At 35.1% G+C, this 22565-nt stretch overlaps 1 protein-coding gene across 1 annotated transcript in view; it reads left to right on the top strand.

Moving 5' to 3' along the window:
* LOC149805854 (eukaryotic translation initiation factor 3 subunit B-like) overlaps window positions 1-22565 on the top strand; it is a 52613-nt gene that overhangs the window by 20585 nt on the left and 9463 nt on the right. The window contains exons 9-15 of the mRNA XM_089950580.1: window positions 12293-12339; window positions 14229-14469; window positions 16923-16995; window positions 18626-18748; window positions 20936-21014; window positions 21411-21549; window positions 22303-22428. Of these exons, the coding sequence (XP_089806706.1) occupies window positions 12293-12339; window positions 14229-14469; window positions 16923-16995; window positions 18626-18748; window positions 20936-21014; window positions 21411-21549; window positions 22303-22428 (828 nt within the window). The remainder of the gene's footprint in view (window positions 1-12292; window positions 12340-14228; window positions 14470-16922; window positions 16996-18625; window positions 18749-20935; window positions 21015-21410; window positions 21550-22302; window positions 22429-22565) is intronic.

The raw sequence follows: 22565 nt of genomic DNA on the forward strand, positions 1-22565 counted from the left end.
GCCAAGGTTTAAATCTAGTTAAGAGACAAAAAGAATCCACTAAGTTTCATGGGTTTGAAACTGCAGTTTGTGAAACTGAACTGGAGGTATTACAAACTGTTTAGTTGAACATAATCGTTACTGTCGCTGCATCAGTCTCTGGTCACACTTCTGAACTTTTTTATTGCATATTTTCCAACTTGACAACAGCAGTACATGTTTTGTACACCTTACTGAAAATTAGTCTAATTTAGGGAAAACTATTGACTGACTTTCTGTGAAGGTCTTGTTAAAAGGGTTGGCAGGTCTGGTATCTAATTATGAAATATGCTTTTGTTGATAAACAAGAATTCTTTAATTTGAAACTTGAAAGCATTCACTATTTTTCATGTTGCAGTGAAAATCTGCTCTCATCAGTACAAGGTACTGCTGTAATTGGTGACATTAGCATTTCAAATGATGCAGTCATACTCCGCTGTAGGCGTGTCATTGTCTGTGAACATGTGACAGGCTTAATTTGATTGGATGTCAGCTGTTGCAAGTTCAGTGTTAGTTCTGCTGATCATAGACCAGAAGAATTTGAGTGATGGCCTGTTGTCTGTCATTCGTCGATCCATTGTTATTGCCACTCTACTTAAACCACTTGAAGGATTGTAATGCAACTTAAACACGTTGATCCCAAATTCTTGTTTTGATTAGACGCTCTAAATTGCTGTCCTCAAGCTGCATATAAGTTTTAACACTAGAGAGTACCATCTGTTAAGTGGTGCCTACATTTCCCTCTGAAAAGAAAAGTTTGGAATTTAAATTTGCAGACTTGAACACATCCCTGTACAAAATATTTTCCTATAATTGCTTTGGTGCGATAACAGCTTTGTTTGTTGCTATGCCATAAAACACCAAACTAAACAACATAGCATATTTTATAGATAATAATGAGATAGTTCTATTATTCATCTCTGACTTGTCACAGAATGGTGCTGATAGTGAATGTAATTTGGAAGTTGCCCTCATTGACAAAAAGGAATGAGGCCAATGTCCACAGCATGTGTACTCGATGCGTCTGAATCACTATATATTTACCAGTCTGCATTACTGGTCATTTTCAGCTTGTGTTACCTTTTCTTTCTATAAAGACAAGCGAACTTGAGGTATCTCCTGTGTACCGTGCAATCTGTTGTGTGACAGCCATCAGCAATTATTTGTTACCACTCTGGAGCCCATGTTTCTGATCTTATTTCAAGCTTGGAATATGGGTTCATATCATCACAATCATGGACAAGTCCAATAAGGAGTGAGGATCCATGTATGTTATGAGATGATGTCACACCTGGTTAGCTAACATGGTTACCACTCTAGAGGCCACATTTCTGAGCCAATTTTTTTTATCAGACTTGAAATATATGATTAGATCATTAGGGTCTGGACGAGTTTGATGATGACCAAGCTCTATGCATACTAATGAGGTGATGCTGCTTCTGGCTGATGCATTGCATTTGGTACAGATAATCACGAGATACATCAATCATTCACAATAGAATTATCAGAGAATAGTGCAGAGAGTGATAATGATGAATGGAACTTGCCCTCTCTGACAAAAATGATTGTGGCTTGTGTCCACATATGTACTCAATGCATCTGAATCACTGTAAATTTGCCAATGTCTTTATTTCTGTATACATTTAGTATATGTTGTGTTTCTTTTAAACCTTAGAAAGACTGACAGAAAGTAAATAAGATTTGATTATTTTGTACTGTTTGCATTTTGACTGGTAATTAGAATTAACCTTCTCTGACAAAAATGATCTAGGTTTGCATCCCAATCTCGTGTACTTTGTGCATCAGAATCACTGTAAATTTACCCATGTCTGTAATTCTGCTTACATTGCAAATGTACCGTGCTTTCAGCTGGGGGGGGGGGAACTGACAGTGGAAATGAAATTTGACTATTTGTTAGTATTTTAACTGATGTCGTTTTCAACTTGTGTTTTTACCTGATCTTTCAATAACACCAAGTGAGCTTATGGTATGGTCCTGCATTCATCATGTGACAGAAACCAGCAATTATTTGTTACCACTGGGAGTCCATATCTCTTATCCAATTTTGAGCAGACTTGACATGTATGGTGAGATGATTATGGTCCGGGGAAGTTAAATAATGACCAAGCTCCATGCATACTAATGAAGTGATCTTGCATCTGGTTGATGTATTGCACTTAGCAGAGATAATCATGAAATATATAAATCATTTATAACAGAATCGTTAGAGTATAGTGCATATAGTGATAATGATGATTGGAACTTGCCCTCTCTGACAAAAATGATTGATGCTTGTGTCCACATCTTCTGTACTCAAAGTATTTGAATCACTGTAATTTGCCATTGTCTTTAAGTCTGTAAATATTTTAAAGATAATGTGTTTCTTTTCAACTCGAGAAAGACTGACAGAATGGAAATAAAATTTGGTACTGAATGCATTCATTTTGAACTTTCTGGTTTTTTAATAATGAATTATCGACCTTGCTGGAAGAATTTTTTTTGTATACCCATTATGTGGATATATTTCCCACCATGGATTTATTTGGGACATGATATGTTGTTGATGTCTATCTAACAGTTTAATGTTTAGGTCAGTGTCCGGTTCAAAAATAAGTATCAGTACAGTGTTTGTATGCTGTTAAATACTTTATTAGTTTTGAGTATTGAATCACAGGGAAATCACTTTTTGTGAATAACAATCTTTGAGAGAGAAAAAAATTGGTGAATAATAATCTGAGAAATTAGTTTGTGCATAATAATAGTTGTGATGGCCTGTAAATATTTCCATTGATTAGACCTTTTGTCATTGGTTGTTTTCTTGTCCTCCAATTGCAGATCAGCTTTTGAATGAATTAATGGATACATATCAAGAAAAAAAAAATATTAAAAGTAAATTCAGACTTCACAGATTGTTTCTTAATCTGGTGATTATAATAAAACTTAATACCACTTCTTGCACAATTAAACAATGCCTCCATTACCCTTTGAAAAGAAACATTTGGCATTTGGAAGTATTCATACATGGAAAACATATCCATTTAACAAGGTCCTTTACTATGATTGCCTTAGCATGATGTAATTTTAATGTGTTGCCATGCCAATAGTGATACTGATGATTGGAACTTGCCCTCTCTGACAAAAATGATCGAGGCTTGTGTCCGCATTTTATGTACTCAATGCATCTGAATCACTGTAAATTAGTCAGTCTATGTAATTCAGCACACATCCCATGTATGCTGTGTTTCTTTTCAACTTGAGGAAAGACTGACATAATGGATATGAAATTTGACTTGTTAGTATTTTGGCTAAGGACCTTTTCAGTTTTTGTTTTCATCTCATCTTTTCATTAGGCCAAGTGAGCTTTTGGCATTGTTTGCATCCATCATGTGTAATGTCATATGACATCCATCAGCAATTATTTGTTGCCCCTCTGGAGTACATATTTCTGATCTCATTTCAACCAAATTTGTAATGTAATGCTCGATCAATAAGGTCTGGATGACTTTGATAATGACCAATCTCAGTGCATACTAATGAGACTGATGCATTACACTTAGTACAGATAATCATGAGATACTTAGTACAGATAATCATGAGATACTTAGTACAGATAATCATGAGATACTTAGTACAGATAATCATGAGATACTTAGTACAGATGATCATGAGATACTTAGTACAGATGATCATGAGATACTTAGTACAGATGATCATGAGATACTTAGTACAGATAATCATGAGATACTTAGTACAGATAATCATGAGATACTTGGTACAGATGATCATGAGATACTTAGTACAGATGATCATGAGATACTTAGTACAGATAATCATGAGATACTTAGTGCAGATAATCATGAGATACATCAATCATTCATAACAGAATTATCAAAGAATATTGTAGATAGTGATAATGATGATTGGAACTTGCCCTCTCTGACAAAATGATTGAGGCTTGTGTCCGCATCTTATGTACTCGGTGCATCTGAATCACAGTAAATTTGCCATTATCTTTAAATCTGTATACCTTTAATATATGCTGTTTCTTTTAAACCTTAGAAAGACTGGCAGAATGTAAATAAGATTTGGTTATTTTGTATTCAGTCATTTTCAACTTTTTTGTGCTCTATAAATGAATTTTTGCCATTGCTGGAAGATTTTTTTATGCAACTTTTGTGGATATATTTCCCATCATGAATATATTGGGGACATACTGTTACTGATGTTGATCCAAGTTTCAATGTTAGGACACTGTCCTGTTGAAAATTAGTACCAGTACAGTGTTTGTATGCTGTTAAATATTTCTTTATGTTGTATTTTGGCTGAGGTCCTTTTCTATCTGTGTTTTAACCTACCCTTTGTGTAATGTCATGTGTACCTATGATACAGCCTGCATCTGTTGTGTTTAGCCTGTCATGTGACATCCATCAGCAGTTATTTGTTGCCACTATAGGTTCTATATTTTTGATCATTTTTCAATCAAATTTGGAATATATGGCTAGATCATTGTGGTCTGGATCAGTTCGATAATGACCAAGCGCCATGCTTACTAATGAGGTGATCTTGCATCTTGCTGATATTGCAACGTGTACAATCATTAGATGTACAAGTTATTCATCACAGAATTATCAGAGAATTGTGAAGATAGGGATAATGGTAATTGGAACTTGCCTTCTGACAGAAATGATCGAGGATTGCATCCTCGTCTTATCTACTTTGTGTGTCAGAATCGCTGTAAATTTACCCATGTCTGTAATTCTTATTCAGTGTTTCCCTTTACGCACATTTGTGCGTCAGCGATGCACGCTGGAGAAAATTGACGCACACATTTTGTTGCTGTGCGTTTTTTTGGCACAATGGATTTTCATAATATGATCAGGATTTATTTAATATCCAATGCATTGGACGATGGATGCAATCGTATATACTTCGAGTATATGCATTGACTGGTTCCCCGCTCTGTTTGCTCCCTGCCTTGCGCTTCTCTGTTCGTATAGCAAAGTGCAACGCAGGGAACATATAAAACAATGAACCAGACTAGCATAGGCAATGTTATGACAAAGTAGCTTCCCCATATCTCGCGAGCTTCTCACGATTTCCATCGAGCTCAGCAAGCTGTCATCTGGATGTTTAACCTCAAGGCTTATTGCACTAGAAAGTGATCTCCAGATTAAAACGTCATGCACTACAAAGCACTAGCGAAGAAAGTGAAAGAAGCAGAACACAAAAGAGTAACTGTGGATCTAACTTTAATGAAAAATGGAGAAAATAATTTCCTTGACTGGAATACGGCACATTCAGTATGATTACCGGTGACACCGGCGGTGTGACTTCTGATCGCGTGATTGCAAAGACTGCAAAAGTGAATAATCCTTTCATGACAGGATTTTAGAAGTTTTAAAAATCTGCCCTCGTTCGCCATAAGATATCTGGAAACACATTATAACCTAAGACATCATTTCACAACAAAGAAATCAGTAAGCTTGCAGAGACAAATGCGTTATTTGGATTACAAAGTCAGCGGGTCATTGCCGATTTTGTTGGTTTTTAAGTTTTGCTGCAATAAAAGAAAGATCTTAAAGTTCAAGTGTAAATTATTAGAAAGAAGATGAATCATTATCTACCTTGATATTTGGATAAATGTGTTCTAAGAAGAAGTACAATGAAACCTATGATAGTACACATTTTATGAAAGGCAGTAAATTAACTCCCATTTGGTTAAAAAGATTTATTTGGCTTTTTGTATTGGCTTATATGTAATGTGTTGGGCTATAATATTGCTTGAGGAGACTGTTAAACGTACGACTTTAAAAGAAAAATGAACTAATAAAATTATTCTTTGAATGGACAATGCATTTGTTAATTGTATATGTTGGTGTATTTGTATGTTTAGAAAAAGAGAGAGTATGTTGTGCAAATTGTAATATCCTATTTCAAGCTGAAAAAGTATGAGTTGTATGAAAATTTGTCAGTACATTTTTGACTCCCACATTTTTTATTTGACCCCCAGTTTTGACACCAAGGGTTTTTTTGTACCCTCAATTTTACACCCCTGGGGGATACACTGCTTATTACATTACAAATACATCATATTTCAACTCTGGAAAGACAGACAAAATTGAAATGAAATTTTACAGTGTTTGTTAGTATTTTAGCTGATGTTGTTTTCAACTTCATTTTTACCTGATCTTTCAATAACACCAAGTGAGCTTAAGGTATGACCCTGCATTCATCACGCAACATCAGTATATGATTAATTGTTAGCTCTCAGGATGCCATATCTCTTATCCAGTTTTTAGCAGACTTGGGATTAATTCTATAAAGACCAAGCTCCACGCATACTAACGAAGCGATCTTGCATCTGGTTGATGCATTGCACTTAGTAGAGATAATCATGAGATACATCAATCATTCATAACAGTTATCAGAGAATAGTTCAGATAGTGATAATGATGATTGGAACTTGCCCTCTCTGACAAAAATGATTGAGGCTTGTGTCCGCATTTTATGTACTCAATGCATCTGAATCACACTAAATTTGTCAATGTCTGTAATTCAGCACACATCACATATATGCTGTTTCTTTTGAGGAAAGACTGACAGAATGGAAATGAAATTTGACTGTTGTTAGTATTTTGGCTGAGGACCTTTTCAGTTTTTGTGTTCACCTCATCTTTTTTTAGGCCATGTGAGCTTTTGGCATTGTTCACATCCATCATGTGTAATGTCATATGACATCCATCAGCAATTATTTGTTGCCCCTCTGGAGTACATATTTCTGATCTCATTTCAACCAAATTTGTAATATAATGCTAGATCAATAAGGTCTGGATGACTTTGATAATGACCAATCTCAGTGTATACTAATGAGGCTGATGCATTACACTTAGTACAGATAATCATGAGATACTTAGTACAGATAATCATGAGATACTTAGTACAGATAATCATGAGATACTTAGTACAGATAATCATGAGATACTTAGTACAGATAATCATGAGATACTTAGTACAGATGATCATGAGATACTTAGTGCAGATAATCATGAGATACATCAATCATTCATAACAGAATTATCAAAGAATATTGTAGATAGTGATAATGATGATTGGAACTTGCCCTCTCTGACAAAATGATTGAGGTTTGTGTCTGCATCTTATGTACTAAGTACATCTGAATCACAGTAAATTTGCCATTGTCTTTAAATCTGTATACATTTAATATATGCTGTGTTTCTTTTAAACCTTAGAAAGACTGGCAGAATGTAAATAAGATTTGATTATTTTGTATTCAGTCATTTTCAACTTTATTGTGCTCTTTTAAATGGATTTTTGCCATTGCTGGAAGATTCTTTATATACCCCTTTTGTGGATATATTTCCCACAATGGATATATTTGGGACATTCTGTTATTGATGTTGATCCAAATTTTGATGTTTAGGTCACTGTCCAGTTGAACATTAGTATCAGTACGGTGTTTGTATGCTGTTAAATATTTCTTTATGTTGTGTTTTGGCTGAGGTATTTTTCTGTGTTGTAACCTACCCTTTGTGTAATGTCATGTGTACCTTTAATACAGCCTGCATCTGTTGTGTTTAGCCTGTCATGTGACATCCATCAGCAGTTATTTGTTGCCACTCTAGGCTCTATATTTTTGATCATTTTTCAAACAAACTTGGAATATATGGCTAGATCATTTTGGTCTGGATCAGTTCGATAATGACCAAGCCCCATGCTTACTAACGAGGTGATCTTGCATCTGGCTGATATTGCAGTGTGTACAGTCATTAGATGTATGAGTTATTCATCATAGAATTATCAGAGAATTGTGAAGATAGGGATAATGGTAATTGGAACTTGCCTTCTCTGACAAAAATGATCGAGGATTGCATCCCTGTCTTATCTACTTTGTGTGTCAGAATCACTGTAAATTTACCCATGTCTGTAATTCTTATTACATTGCAAATATACCATGCTTCAACTCTGGAAAGACTGATAGAATGGAAATGAAATTTGACAGTATTTGTTAGTATTTTAGCTGATGTTGTTTTCAACTTCATTTTTATCTGATCTTTCAATAACACCAAGTGAGCTTATGGTATGACCCTGCATTCATCATGCAACATCAATATATAATTAATTGTTAGCTCTCAGGATGTCATATCTCTTGTCCAATTTTGAGCAGACTTGGATTAATTCGATAAAGACCAAGCTCCACGCATACTAATGAAGCGATCTTGCATCTTGTTGATGCATTGCACTTAGTAGAGATAATCATGAGATACATTAATCATTCATAACAGTTATCAGAGAATAGTTCAGATAGTGATAATGATGATTGGAACTTGCCCTCTCTGACAAAAATGATTGAGGCTTGTGTCCGCATTTTATGTACTCAATGCATCTGAATCACTGTAAATTTGTCAATCTCTGTAATTCAGCACACATCCCATGTATGCTGTGTTTCTTTTCAACTTGAGGAAAGACTGACAGAATGGAAATGAAATTTGACTTGTTAGTATTTTGGCTGAGGACCTTTTCAGTTTTTGTGTTCACCTCATCTTTTTGTATGGCCATGTGAGCTTTTGGCATTGTTCACATCCATTATGTGTAATGTCATACGACATCTATCATCAGTTATTTGTTGCCCCTCTGGAATACATATTTCTGATCTCATTTCATCCAAATTTGTAATATAATGCTAGATCAATAAGGTCTGGATGACTTTGATAATGACCAATCGCAATGCATACTAATGAGACTGATGCATTACACTTAGTACAGATAATCATGAGATACATCAATTATTCATAACAGAGTTATCAAAAAATATTGTAGATAGTGATAATGATGATTGGAACTTGCCCTCTCTGACAAAAATGATTGAGGCTTGTGTCCGCATCTTATGTACTCAGTGCATCTGAATCACAGTTAATTTGCCATTGTCTTTAAATCTGTATACATTTAATATATGCTGTGTTTCTTTTCAACCTTAGAAAGACTGGCAGAATGTAAATAAGATTTGATTATTTTGTATTCAGTCATTTTCAACTTTATTGTGCTCTTTTAAATGGATTTTTGCCATTGCTGGAAGATTTTTTTATACTCCTTTTGTGGATATATTTCCCATTATGGATATATTTGGGACATACTGTTATTGATGTTGATCCAAGTTTCAATGTTAGGACACTGTCCTGTTGAACATTAGTACCAGTACAGTGTTTGTATGCTGTTAAATATTTCTTTATGTTGTATTTTGGCTGAGGTCCTTTTCTATCTGTGTTTTAACCTACCCTTTGTGTAATGTCATGTGTACCTATGATACAGCCTGCGTCTGTTGTGTGTAGCCTATCATGTGACATCCATCAGCAGTTATTTGTTGCCACTCTAGACTATAATTTTGATCATTTTTCAATTAAATTTGGAATATATGGCTAGATCATTGTGGTCTGGATCAGTTCGATAATGACCAAGCCCCATGCTTACTAATGAGATGATCTTGCATCTGGCTGATATTGCAGTGTGTACAGTCATTAGATGTATGAGTTATTCATCATAGAATTATCAGAGAATTGTGAAGATAGGGATAATGGTAATTGGAACTTGCCTTCTCTGACAAAAATGATCGAGGATTGCACCCCTGTCTTATCTACTTTGTGTGTCAGAATCAGTGTAAATTTACATTGCAAATATATCATATTTCAGCTCTGGAAAGACTGACAAAATGGAAATGAAATTTGACAGTATTTGTTAGTATTTTAGCTGATGTCGTTTTCAACTTATTTTTACCTATCTTTCAATAACACCAAGTGAGCTTATGGTATGACCCAGCATTTATCATGCAACATCAATATATTATTAATTGTTAGCTCTCAGGATGCCATATCTCTTAACCAGTTTTGAGCAGACTTGGAATATATGGTGGGATCAATAAGGTTTGGATTAATTCGATAAAGTCTGGTGGCCTAGTGGTTAGAGTGACCGCCTTGGAAGCGGGAGTTCGTGGGTTCGAACCCCGGCCAAGTCATGCCAAAGACTTACAAAAATGGTACTAACAGCTGCCTCTCTAGACGCTTAGCATTAAGAGGTTAGTGTCAGGACTGGTCGGCCTGGTGTCAGACTGGTGTGACTGGGTGGGACATCATACTACATGTCTGCAGCATGATGCCCCAGTGCTAGACATCACTATAAACTGCCACACTGCAGACATTGTAGGCATATGACTGAAAAATTGTTAAAGCTACGTTAAAAATTTGAATCATGCACACATAATTCAATAAAGACCAAGCTCCACACATACTAATGAAGCGACCTTGCATCTGGTTGATACATTGCACTTAGTAGAGATAATCATGAGATACATCAATCATTCATAACAGTTATCAGAATAGTTCAGATAGTGATAATGATGATTGGAACTTGCCCTCTCTGACAAAAATGATTGAGGCTTGTGTCCGCATTTTATGTACTCAATGCATCTGAATCACTGTAAATTTGCCAATTTAATTCTCTTCAGTTTTAATATGCACAATGTTTCTTTTTAATTCTAGAAAGGACTGACAGAATTTAAGATTTGATTATTTTATATTGTTTGCATCTTGTGCTGTAATAATGGGTTATTGCCCTTGCTAGAAGGTTTTTTTTATACCCCTCTGGATGTATATCCCATCGTGGATATAGTCAGGGCATTTTGTGTTATCAATGCCGATCCAACAGTTTAATGTTTAGGTTATTGTTCTGTAAAACATTTATATCAGTACAATTTTTGTATGCTGTTAAATACTTCATTAGCTTTTAATGTTGAATCTCAGAAATTACTTTTTTTTTTGAAAAATGTGAATATGACATGCATTTCTTGCTATGATTAGATCTTTTGTCAATGACTGATGTTGCCCTCCAACTGCAAATCAGTTTTGAATTGATGGATACATTTCAGTTCAGACAAGATTGAAATTAGATTCAGACTTCACTAATATTTTGTAAATCTACAATGATTATAATAAACTTTGCTCTTCTATGGGAGAATAAGACTTGACACTAAATGCAATTCATGCACAATTTAGCAAATGCTTCTGCTTCCCTTTGAAAAAAAAATGTTTGGTGTTTTGGAAGTAATCATTCTTGGGACATGTGTCCTTGTACAGGGTTAGTTATTATGATTGCCTTGGCATGATGTAAATGTTGCTGTGCAGATAATGATAGTGATGATTGGAACTTGCCCTCTCTGACAAAAATGATTGAGGTTTGTGTCCGCATTTTATGTACTCAGTGCATCTGAATCATTGTAAATTTGCCAGTGTAATTCTGTACACATACTACAGAAGGTCGGACAGAATGGAAATCGGTTTTAAATGTGAATATTTTGGCCAAGGTCATTTTCAACATATTTTTTTTGCTTGAAGTTTTTTCATACTCTGCTAGTTATATATATCCCATGCTGTGGATAATTGTGGCACATTGTGTTAGGATATTTATCCATGTTATCGTTTTCTGTGTAGGTCAGTATTTAGGTTATGGGTGGAGCTTGCTGTGTTACTATGTCTGTAAATCTTTTATATATAAAATTTGTCTTGTGCATGGGTGTTGAATATTGTATTCCCTATGTCCATATATTTGGCAAAATTTTATGCTTCGTTTGGTACCTAAGGCACCATAGGCATATTGAGTTTACCCATATCTGTCTGTCTGGTAAAGTTTTATGTTTATGTCTGTATCTAGGGCACTGGTAGGCATATTGAGTTGCCCATGTCTGTCCATATAGTAAATGTTATATGTCCCTGACATTATCTAGAACACTGGGGAGGAGAGATGCATTTATGTACCATAAATTTTTTTTCTTGTTCTCCCATTTCCCATTTTTCATCTTTTGTCAGAATGGTGACCTTTTATTGTCAGTAATGGTCTCTAATGTTCTTAAATTTGATAGGACCAGTTGGACTCTTGAGGAAAATTATTTTGCCAAATTTGTTATGGTTATTATTATAGGTTTCTTATGATATTGAAATAAAAAATATTAAGTCATTGTATATCAACATTAATATTTTATTTGTCTTATGTAAATGTTGTTTTGATTTTCAACTATACATCATGGGCTGATTTACTAATTTTTGGTAAAGAATAATGGTGAGAAGTGTTTCTTATGTAAATCTTGTTTTCATTTTCAACTATACATCTGGGACTGATGTAATTTTCTATCTGATTGAAATTATAAATTTTGTAAAGTGCATAACAGTAGCTCTAAAAAAAACTATATTATTTTTGTCTACTTTTGCAGACATTCCGATTGTTGGAAAATAAGAGTTTGAGGATATCGGCTATAAAGTAAGTACTGTTCACAATTGAGTTATACATTTTACACTACATATGGATCATGTTAAAGTTTATAGAGAACTGTGCAACTGAAGATTTGTTTTATGATAAAGGCAATCTTAAGTTTAGCAGATTCTTACTTTTTTTTACCCCCACCCTCATTCTTGCCCATGTCCATCAATCCTTTAACATAATGTCCCATTTAGTCACGTTGCATCACATCGGTAATAAAATTTAGTTCTGTTTGGAACTTTAAAGTTCATACATTGAAATAAAACTTAGTAATATTCATTTCATGAAGAAGACGAAGGTTGTTTGCAAGTCAGTTTTATAAACCCTATTTGACTTGGCACATTACCAATGAATTTTGTTTCTGCACCTGATTGATTTAGAATTTTGTCCTTCAGTTTCATTTATGTTGGTAACTGCTGAAGCACGACGTGGACTGGTATCAAATTTTATATTTGACGTAACAATAAGAACACTAGGTAAAGTTCTAAAGGTTTCCTGTCAAAACTTTTATGCAGTTATTGAACTAGTTTGCACTTTACATTTTTAATATTATTGGGGGCATCTGTCACATATAAACAGTTGTTTTATTGAAAAACACAGTGCTTGCCCTCTGTGACAAAAGTGGAGGCCTCTGTTTCTACATACATTGTATTCATTGTAGCTGAATCACATTTACTGTAATAAATGTCTCCTTTGTCAAAAACTTTATTTAGATAAGAAGACAATAAAACAACCCTTATGCATTACATATATTCCCTATAGTCTCTGCCTTAGCAGAATGTCTTTATACAAGGTATAGAAGTTGAATCATGTGTGTTCATTGATTTATCCACCACCCCTTCAGCAGAGGCATACCAAAGACATAAAAATGGCACTTAAAGCTGCCTTGCTTAACCCTAGGCATTAAGAGGTTAGTGTTAGGAGTGGTCAGTCTGGTGTCTGGATAATGTGATTGGGCAGAACATCATGCTAGATGTCTGCAGCATGATGCCCCAGTGCTAGACATCACTATAAACTGTCACACTGCAGACATCGTAGTGATATGACTGAAAAATTGTTAAAGCTACGTTCCAAATCACACACACACACACAATCCCAAGGTCTAGTTGGTCATGAATGAATCTGATGCCATATGGGCATCTTGGTAAACAAATGGTCATACCCTTTCCTCCACCTCACTCGTGATGATGTCTTGTTAGTTTAAGTACTCATCAATCAAAAGAAAGAAAGAAGTGGTATTATCCAGGATTGCTGGAAATTCATTTCAGCAAGTAGTGTCAATCTTTTTGGTGACTTGTGTTTTTATTTACATTTCAAAGTATTAGGTTTTATGCCAGCTGAGATGTGCATAGGGTGTTTATTTTTTGTCTTGCTTTTGAATATTATTTGATGGCATTGTCATCAGAAATGTTTACATCCCCGGTTATTGAAGTTTTTGAAAATGGTACCTTTTTTACATTGGTATCTTGCTAAAACCGTTTTACAATATTGCTCTTTGCCAAAGATTGTATCCCAATATTCCAGGTTTCTGTGCATCTCGTCTGCATCATTGTATTCTATTTGGAGCGAAAAAGGCCTGGTTGTGAATGGACAACAACTGTTGACTACTTCTATTTTAGGGAACTAGGGATTCACTGTACTATCCAGTCATTTGTCTTTTCTCTGGAACTGAAAACTTGTTTCTGATGAATTGTTTGATCTTTTAACCTGAGATTTTGTCCGTTTTAATAAATGATCACTTCTCCTTGACAGAGACTGTTGACAGTAGCATAGCATACTGGGTTTGAATAAATCATTATTTTTCTTCTTGACAGAGACTTTTCCTGGTGTCATCAGACAACATCATAGCATTCATGGTTTTAATAAATGATCACTTTTCTCCTTGACAGAGACTTTTCCTGGTGTCCGTCAGACAACATCATAGCATACTGGGTTCCTGAGCAGGAAAATGTGCCAGCCAGAGTGACCCTAATTCAGATTCCATCAAGAAAGGAGATTTGTGTTCGTAACCTCTTCAACGTGGCTGATTGTCGCATGCACTGGCAGAAAAATGGGGATTACTTGTGTGTCAAGGTTGACCGATACTCCAAAGCTAAAAAGATTGAAGATAAAGATGCACTTAAATACAGTGTGAGTTATTGCAATTTGGCTTCAGTCTTTTGTAGAAAAAATGCAAAGATTGAAAAGTTTATTGCTTTTTTACATACTTTTTAAATGTTTTCTTACAGGTACTTTACTGGTATAATGTGTGGTTCTTTTAAGCTTTAAGGAACTTAAACTTCATAATATCCAGGTGCCAATTTCAGGTACTTAAGCCTTAAGTTAAATCAAGACTTTAATAGAGACATTTGATTGGTCAGTTTCAAGTCTGACTGAAATTTAAGCCAATCAGATTGCAGTATTATAGATAGGAGCTGGCTGATTGACAATGGCTACATCAAACTTGAAATTCAAAGTTTGTGTGTTCAATACCTGTATTATAGATTTGAGCTGGCTGATTGACAGTGGGCTACACCAGACTTGTAATTTAAGGGTTGTGTATCGCTACCTGCCCAAGCAGATCACCAACCTCAGTGGAAAGGCACTTCAATTTCCTCTGCGTGATATAGCTAGAAATGCGTGAAAAGTGCCATTAAAACCAACAAAAACCTAACCTAACCAGCTGCTGTTGCTTTGTGGAAAGAGAGAAGCTTAGTACAGGGATACCCTGCTGTAAAACGGATCATTGTTAGATGAATTCATATAAAACATGGTCACAGTATGGCTCCTTATGTTATGTAAAAAACAATAAGATTTCCCAGCATTAGTCTAAATTTCAGTTATGTTGATGGACAAAAATCAATAAAGAATGAGAAACCTATAGCTTGCAGATTAAAATTTCTGTTCATGCTGTCAGTATTTACACAACAATAGCAGATGTTCATTTGAATAAGGCCTTTGTAATCCCCTTTGTTCTAGATATTGGATGGTAGTTATATTTGCAACATGACCTTCATGAAACAGTGCCATACAGAAAAAGAAATGCAAACATAGCTGATAATGTTGACTTTCCATAGGTGAGCATAGTGGTCTTTGGATTGAGTCATACTATGTAAAAATGATCACTTTATTTTCATCCCCAAGTGCAAAATGTATGAGAAATATCTTAATTTAAGTGCTCAAAGAATTTTTTGTAGACACAGGAGCAGGGCTTGTGACAACAAAGAAAAAAACACAAGCCCTGACAAAAATTCCATAAGCTTGGACTCCAATTTCAGTATACCCAAAATTGCCTCATTTTTAATATTTGTCACAAAACGTTGTGATTGCTACGCTTCAAATATGAAAAGATAAAATTTTAAAAAATCATTACATTGATTTTAGTCTTTATTTGTATCTCCAAACATTCCTGTGAAGTAATGTTGTCCTTCTGGTCGAGAGATAAGCCAGTGACCTTAGTGGATCGACAGTGTTTAAGTTTATTAGCATTTGAAGCATGTCTTGAATTATAGTTTCTGTTTATACTTTTGTTGTTCATAGGTGCTGCTTAGTATGTTTAACCAGTGTTTCATTACACAAGTACTAGTGATCATCAGTAAGGGAAAGCTGAATTATTTTTCATTAAACCTTAATTTGAATCAGCTTTAACAGTGCAGTAGCAATTAAGCAAGACCATAAAATAATACTTAAGTGCTTTTGCCGAAATCATTTTTAGTATCATTGAACCTAGTCTTGTCATTGGAGAAATAGGGTTGATTTCCTTATTTTATACATTTAACAATTGAAGGTGTTTGTTTCTGTGGGTTTTTTTTACAAGAGACATGTGGAAATAAGTAATAAGTAATTTTTTTATTTATAAATCAAGAGAAATTCTGATTGTTATTTGAACTTATTTCTGCCTAAGCAGGAAATATAAGTTGGGAATCAAATTACCATGTTGTGTTTATTGCATGTTGTAAGCTTGCCTTGATTTTTGGATACTCGGTTAATATCATTGAGTTATTCAGTGTGCCTGGATGCTCATACGGGAAACAAGTTTTCACTCACAATCTCTGTTTCACATGCTCTGGTCAGCAGATTGGGATTTTGATGACTGATCATGTGCCACATTAGCAGTAAATTTATAATGATTTGGATCGTCAAATTAACTTTTTTCCCACCATTAGTCAAATTTACAAAGTATTGTGTGCTAAAAATGCAGCAGATGTTAAATTAGTTGGCATCTATTCCCCATTGTCCAGTTAGGAGCATCAGTTATAATATTGATATTCATGCATCACAATATCATTCCATGGACCGCAACCATCTTGTTACATTGAGGCTTACCAGTAGTTCACAAATTAGCCAGGTAGACCTTGTCAGTACCTGTTATTTTGAGAAATCTCTATTTGAATGAATTGCAAGAAATGCTTGAATTACACAGGCTGTATCACAGAAGTACGCTTTGCATCATTTAACACATGTTGAACGGGGACAATCCATTGTATATGTAGTAACCCATGTTGAATTTAATAAGTCATATATTTATTGGCAGGACAAATTCGTATAGTGCATGTTGCTTTTTTAAAAAAAAAATTCTTGATCTTCACATTTTTTCCTTTCAGGGTATTTATTACAACTTTGAACTGTTCCGCATACGAGAGAAGCAAATCCCAGTGGATAAAGTAGAGTGTAAAGGTAAAAATTAGGATTTTATCACAGAGATGTACAAAATTACCAACATCTTTTAAACTTAATTGCAGAGCACAGCCAGTTTTGTTCTCTCAAGTTTTTTTTTTTAAAAAAACATGGCTAAAAGACAATGCACATTTGTTTTCTATTTTCAAAGCTTTTTTTAAATTTATATGTGTATCTTCTGCTTGGATTTGAAATACAATATTTGTGTTCAAACAAAAAATCTATCTACTGACATTTCTTTGTCTTGTATTTTGTAAATTATTCCCAGAGAGAATACTCCTAGACTGGTAAATGAATTGCTGAAAATGATTCCTTTTATTTACCACTTGGACCATAGCCGTTAAGGTGTCAATCCAAATCAAACTTTATTGTAGGTAGCTCATTAATTGCACAATATCCTGTCTGTCGTATATTGTTTTTCGTTTGAATACAAATGTTGTATTTCAAGTCCTGCAACTCTTACAAGTAATTGCATGCCATTACATAGTTGATTGCCTAAAATGTGTAATTGTGCCTTTTAAGATCAGTTAAACATTACCTGTTTGTATTGCATTTTTTGTTGTTCTTGGACAGAATTACCCAAATCCTCATCCTGTCACAGATGAACCTCAGTAGAGAATTATGCAAAGACTCTAGAACACAACACAGTCCTAGTCTGATGTCTGATGTCCAAGTCACTGGTGCATGTGCTATAGGCCTTATATTTTTCCAGTTGCATTGCCGTTTTAAACATTTTTCAGAGAATATTATGCTTTTGGTTCTTGTTAAATTTGCATCAGGTGAAATGATGTAGATTTCCATATTGTTCAGAGGTTGTTCCTCAAGTGCTTTATTTTGTGTGAAATGTTGAGCTCTCCTGTGAGATTTCCAGGCAGTTGTTAATAATTTCAGTGGTGCCCAGTTAATGTTCACCCCTCACGTTACCCCATCCATTTTCTATTATGTGGCTGATAAGTATTTTCATTTATACTTATTGTGCTTTATTTCTTCTCCCTTCATTACCAGAACTCAAGACCCTATGAGACATGTCTTTATATTTAGCGAACATATGTTTATGCTTCCCTTTTATGTATTCCATCAAGTTAGTGGGATGGGGTATGGTTCACACGCCAACTTTATATTTCATTGTATTATTTGTTTTATGATTACTATTTCTGTATCATTAGTACTTCCCAACAAGGAGTAGCACTGCTCAAAATGTTTGCTTTTGTCTTGTATAAATCATTTTGGAGAGAATTGTTAGTCAGCTTCATATCTTTACTTAATATGTTGCTTTTAGTCTGCAGTTTAATGTGAGTGTTGTCTCTAAGACCAGTGTGCCTGGGCTGCTCTGTTTTGAATAAAGTTACATCCCTTGTCAATTAATTTCATGTTTTTACCCTTGCATGGTATGTTGCTTGTGTTGTTGAGATCTTGAAGAAGTTGGATTGTAAGCATTCCACATCATTTAGAGGAGTCTATGGCCCCTGAATGTTCATCTTTTCCAAAATGTTGGTTTTTCCAACTGAAGTCCTTTAGTTTAAGGTCTTCAGACTAAATTGTGGTGATCAGTGCTCCCTGTTCCACTTGAGAACTAGAGAATTTTTGTATGTCCTACATCCATAACTGTTATTTTCTTTTTCATTGACAGAAAATGTACTAGCATTTGCGTGGGAGCCAAATGGGCACAAGTTTGCCTACATTCATGGTGAAAGTCCAAGAATATCAGTGTCCTTCTATAACATACGACCTGGTGGGAAAGTGGAACAGATGAGTAAGTTTACTTTGACAGATTTTTTAACATATTGCAACAGCTGTCTTTGCATTGGTTCTCTGAAACAGCTACAATGAGGACACAGTGAACTTTGCTGCCAGTGGTATATGATTTTAGAGTGTAACTTGTGCCATTATGGATTTTGGACTATAACTTGTACCACTAGAGAAAACTTTACTTGATTTTAGACTTGTATCGCTGAAGAAAAGTCTTCTTAAATGTTAAAAATATATACAGGATATATATATAAAAGATGATTACAACGTCATTCTCCACCTCTTAACTGCCCCTTGAAATCCAGTCTAGAATTCAGTTTTTATTTAGTTGGCAGGTCTGTAATTAACATGATCTGGGTACATTTTACAACAAATTTTGAAATCATTTCAGAGATATCAGTACATACAGCCTTATCCAGAGTTTATTGGGTGAGGTTGGAGACAATGTCATGCCATCCAGGTCAACATTATGGCAAGGAAAAATATATTTCCATGAGTAGTAACCTTGTCCAGCGTATAACTTTTGAACCACTCAAAATATTATGACTAGATCGTGTCACATACCATAGTCAAAGAGGGCCCTGAGTGGCAGAGTGGTCCATTATGGATCACTGCCATCTCACCTCTTTCTGTGTGGGTTCGAGTCTCGGGCTCAGCCATTGTGGGTATGTGAGAAAGCTTGCTGGTAGCTTCTCGTGGGTCAGTGGTTTTTCCCGAGGTTTTCCCGTGTTCTTCTTCCACCATTAATACTGGCTGCAATGTATAGCCTATCTTGTGCTGAAAAATGGTGTTAAACCCAACAACAACAACAGCAACCACCATAGTCAAAGTGATGGCAATGGAAAGCTTAATTCTTTGACTTATATTTTGTCTAGAGTTTAACTTGAACAACTGAATATATTTTTATGAAACTTAGTCAATTGTATATCATGTATAGATGGTGTATGACATACCATAGCCATGCCTCCCATAAGGTGAAGGGCACAGCAAAAGAATATATAATTCTTTGACTTGTAAACTTATCCAAAGTCAAACTTCTGAACAACTGAAGATGTAATGAAACCTAAGCCAATATATCATGTATGGACTGTGTGTTGTATATCATAGATACTCCTTATTCCTTCTGCCTCATGCTTGAAGGTCACAGCAACGGAAAATGTGAATGATTTATAACATTGACCAGGGTATACTTTCTGCACCACTGATATCTAAGTGAACTGTAACCACTTGTGTCTGGTGAGATTTAAATCATACATGGGGGAACAAGTTTGAAATATCGTCATTATTTAGATACATGTCAGTGGCTGAATGTGCCAGTGGGACACTAGTTTGGAATTTGCAAGTGAGCTGGACAGATTTCAACTACGAGAGTTCATTGCCTCATATTCATTTGTAGAAGGGTTGTGGGTATTTTCCAAGTTCTCCTCTTTAATAGTAGTCCTTTTCCAGGACTCGTAGTCCCCATCCAAATAAGATATGATTGGATCGAAAGAATGTGATAGTAATATAACTTCTCTGTCATGTCTGACATAAGGAATATTATCCTTTTTCTTTGACAATGTATGGTTTCACATGATTACCATATATTTTTGGCATTAATTGAGTTGTCTAACCTGGTTGTGTACGATCTGTGCCACAAGCGTATTGTGTCACCCTTAATGTCGCTACTGTCACATGCAATGGTAATAGGGTACTGACATCAAATCACAAGATGTGTACAAGTACAGAGTTCGGGTTTGGGGAGTTTGCCTGTGTTGACCATTAAAATTTTTGTGGAATTGGCATCAGTTGTAACACCAGGACTGCATTAACTAATGCTAGAATTAAGAAATACTAAAAAAAGAGAATCTAACAGTTATGATAAGTAGATTTTTGGATCGGTGCATGAAAATTTGTTTTGTTGTACTTTTAGGCAGATTGTTCAGAAGAATTATAGTGCTAACAGTGCCTAATGCTATCCTTACTGAATGTAACCAAATCTTGTATTTTTGTTAAATGTGTGAACCAGTCTAACCTGTGTTGAAGTTTGATGCATTTATTGGTATGAAAACCAATTCATTGGGAATTGAGATTCATGCCAAGGACTCTGCAGGCCTTGTACCTGGAACACTTCTCTATTCCCTATTGGTTGGATTTCCTACCTGTACAAATGGAGTAGATTCTACAAGTCCACATACTTTTGGTTTTGCAGAAGTACTGGAGAGGAGATCAGCAAACCACCTTTTCTGGAGTCCAATGGGACAATTTGTGGTACTGGCCGGACTGAGAAAGTAAGAAAGACCATACACTGACTTTAATATCAACACTCTAAGGGAAAAAAGTTTTCAAAAGATCATCTCCATTACATATTTTTATGAAAATATTTCCAAGAATGAACTTCTGTGAAAGTAATGCATTTTGTAAGTGTACTTTATTATTTTCAGATATTTATAAATTTCTTTGCTCAGATTTGTGCAGTATATATCGAAGTCTGCAGTTAAATAAGGTTTCTTAGTATTGATAATACGGGGTCGTCAGCCCCCAACATAATCATACCTATTGTGCACTGCATTACCAAAATTGTTACACCAAAGCAAAAAATCTGTGATACATATGCACAACCAATATTAATAACAACATTGTACAGTGTACTTGAAAATTTATAATCCGAGATCTCAAAATTGCAGCATGAATGGAGTGTTAGAGTTTGTGGACAGTGCAGACATGACTGTAATGGCACAGACGGAGCATTTCATGGCCACAGATGTTGAGTGGGATCCTACAGGGAGATACGTGGCAACAGGGGTCAGCTGGTGGGGTCACAAGGTATTTAAGACATCTGGCTGTATTACTTTAAAAAAATATTTTAGTTCCATCTAGCTTGGCATATCTTTCATTGTAGCGTATTAGAGATAACACAAATATCACAAGTTATGGATGGACAAAAAATACATATTTGTTATTGTTTTACCATGCAGTGTACCTAGCAAAAAGCTGTGTTCTTGCATGCTGTGTCAGCACAGGTGCGTTCATACTAATCAGACACAAAGCATTATCAAACTGCACATTACAGGTGACTGCCTGCATTGTTTATTTTGCTGTCATAATGATTGACTGATAAGATTGTGGGTCATGCTAGATACATTGAAATGACCTTTTTCTTGAGTGTCAAAGCAATTTTACAGAAATATTGGCAAGTACTGTTGTTAGTAAAATAAGGTACACTAACTTTTTATTAAAATCCTGTTATATTGGCATGTTATTATGTGATGGGCAATATATTTATACTACAAAAGTTATTTTTTGGTGGGAAAGGTTGAAAAGCCAGCTGTGGTAGAAAATATAGTCTTCGTTTACTTAAGAAAAATATAGTATTGCTATCTATTAGGTTTGCACTGAGAAATTTAAATGTTAATTATAACTTTATTATATCGTGAATAGAAGATGTTACTGAGATCTCCCCATCCTTACCCCATTCCCAACACTAATGGGTTTCTTACACCTTTTAAATACACATATGTTAAATCAGACCTAAGAATTGATTATTACATCACAAATGTGTAATTTGGGGGTTTTCAGGTGGATAATGCCTACTGGATCTGGTCTTTCCAAGGTCGTCTTCTGTCAAAGCAGCCAATGGAAAGGTTCTGCCAGTTGCTATGGCGACCAAGGCCACCATCCGTTCTAACACCTGAAGAGATAAAGGTAAGAATATTTTGGACAGTTTGTGATGAGTGTGCACATTTTTGTACATTTACTGAATCTATAGAATGCAGACCTGTTGACACTTGTGATGTGATTGTAAGCCTTACTGAAATAGCTGTTAAAAATAATGGAGTTGT

Source organism: Sinohyriopsis cumingii, chromosome 2 (genome assembly GCF_028554795.1).
Source record: "Sinohyriopsis cumingii isolate HCF-2022 chromosome 2, ASM2855479v2, whole genome shotgun sequence".
Lineage (NCBI taxonomy): Eukaryota > Metazoa > Mollusca > Bivalvia > Unionida > Unionidae > Sinohyriopsis > Sinohyriopsis cumingii.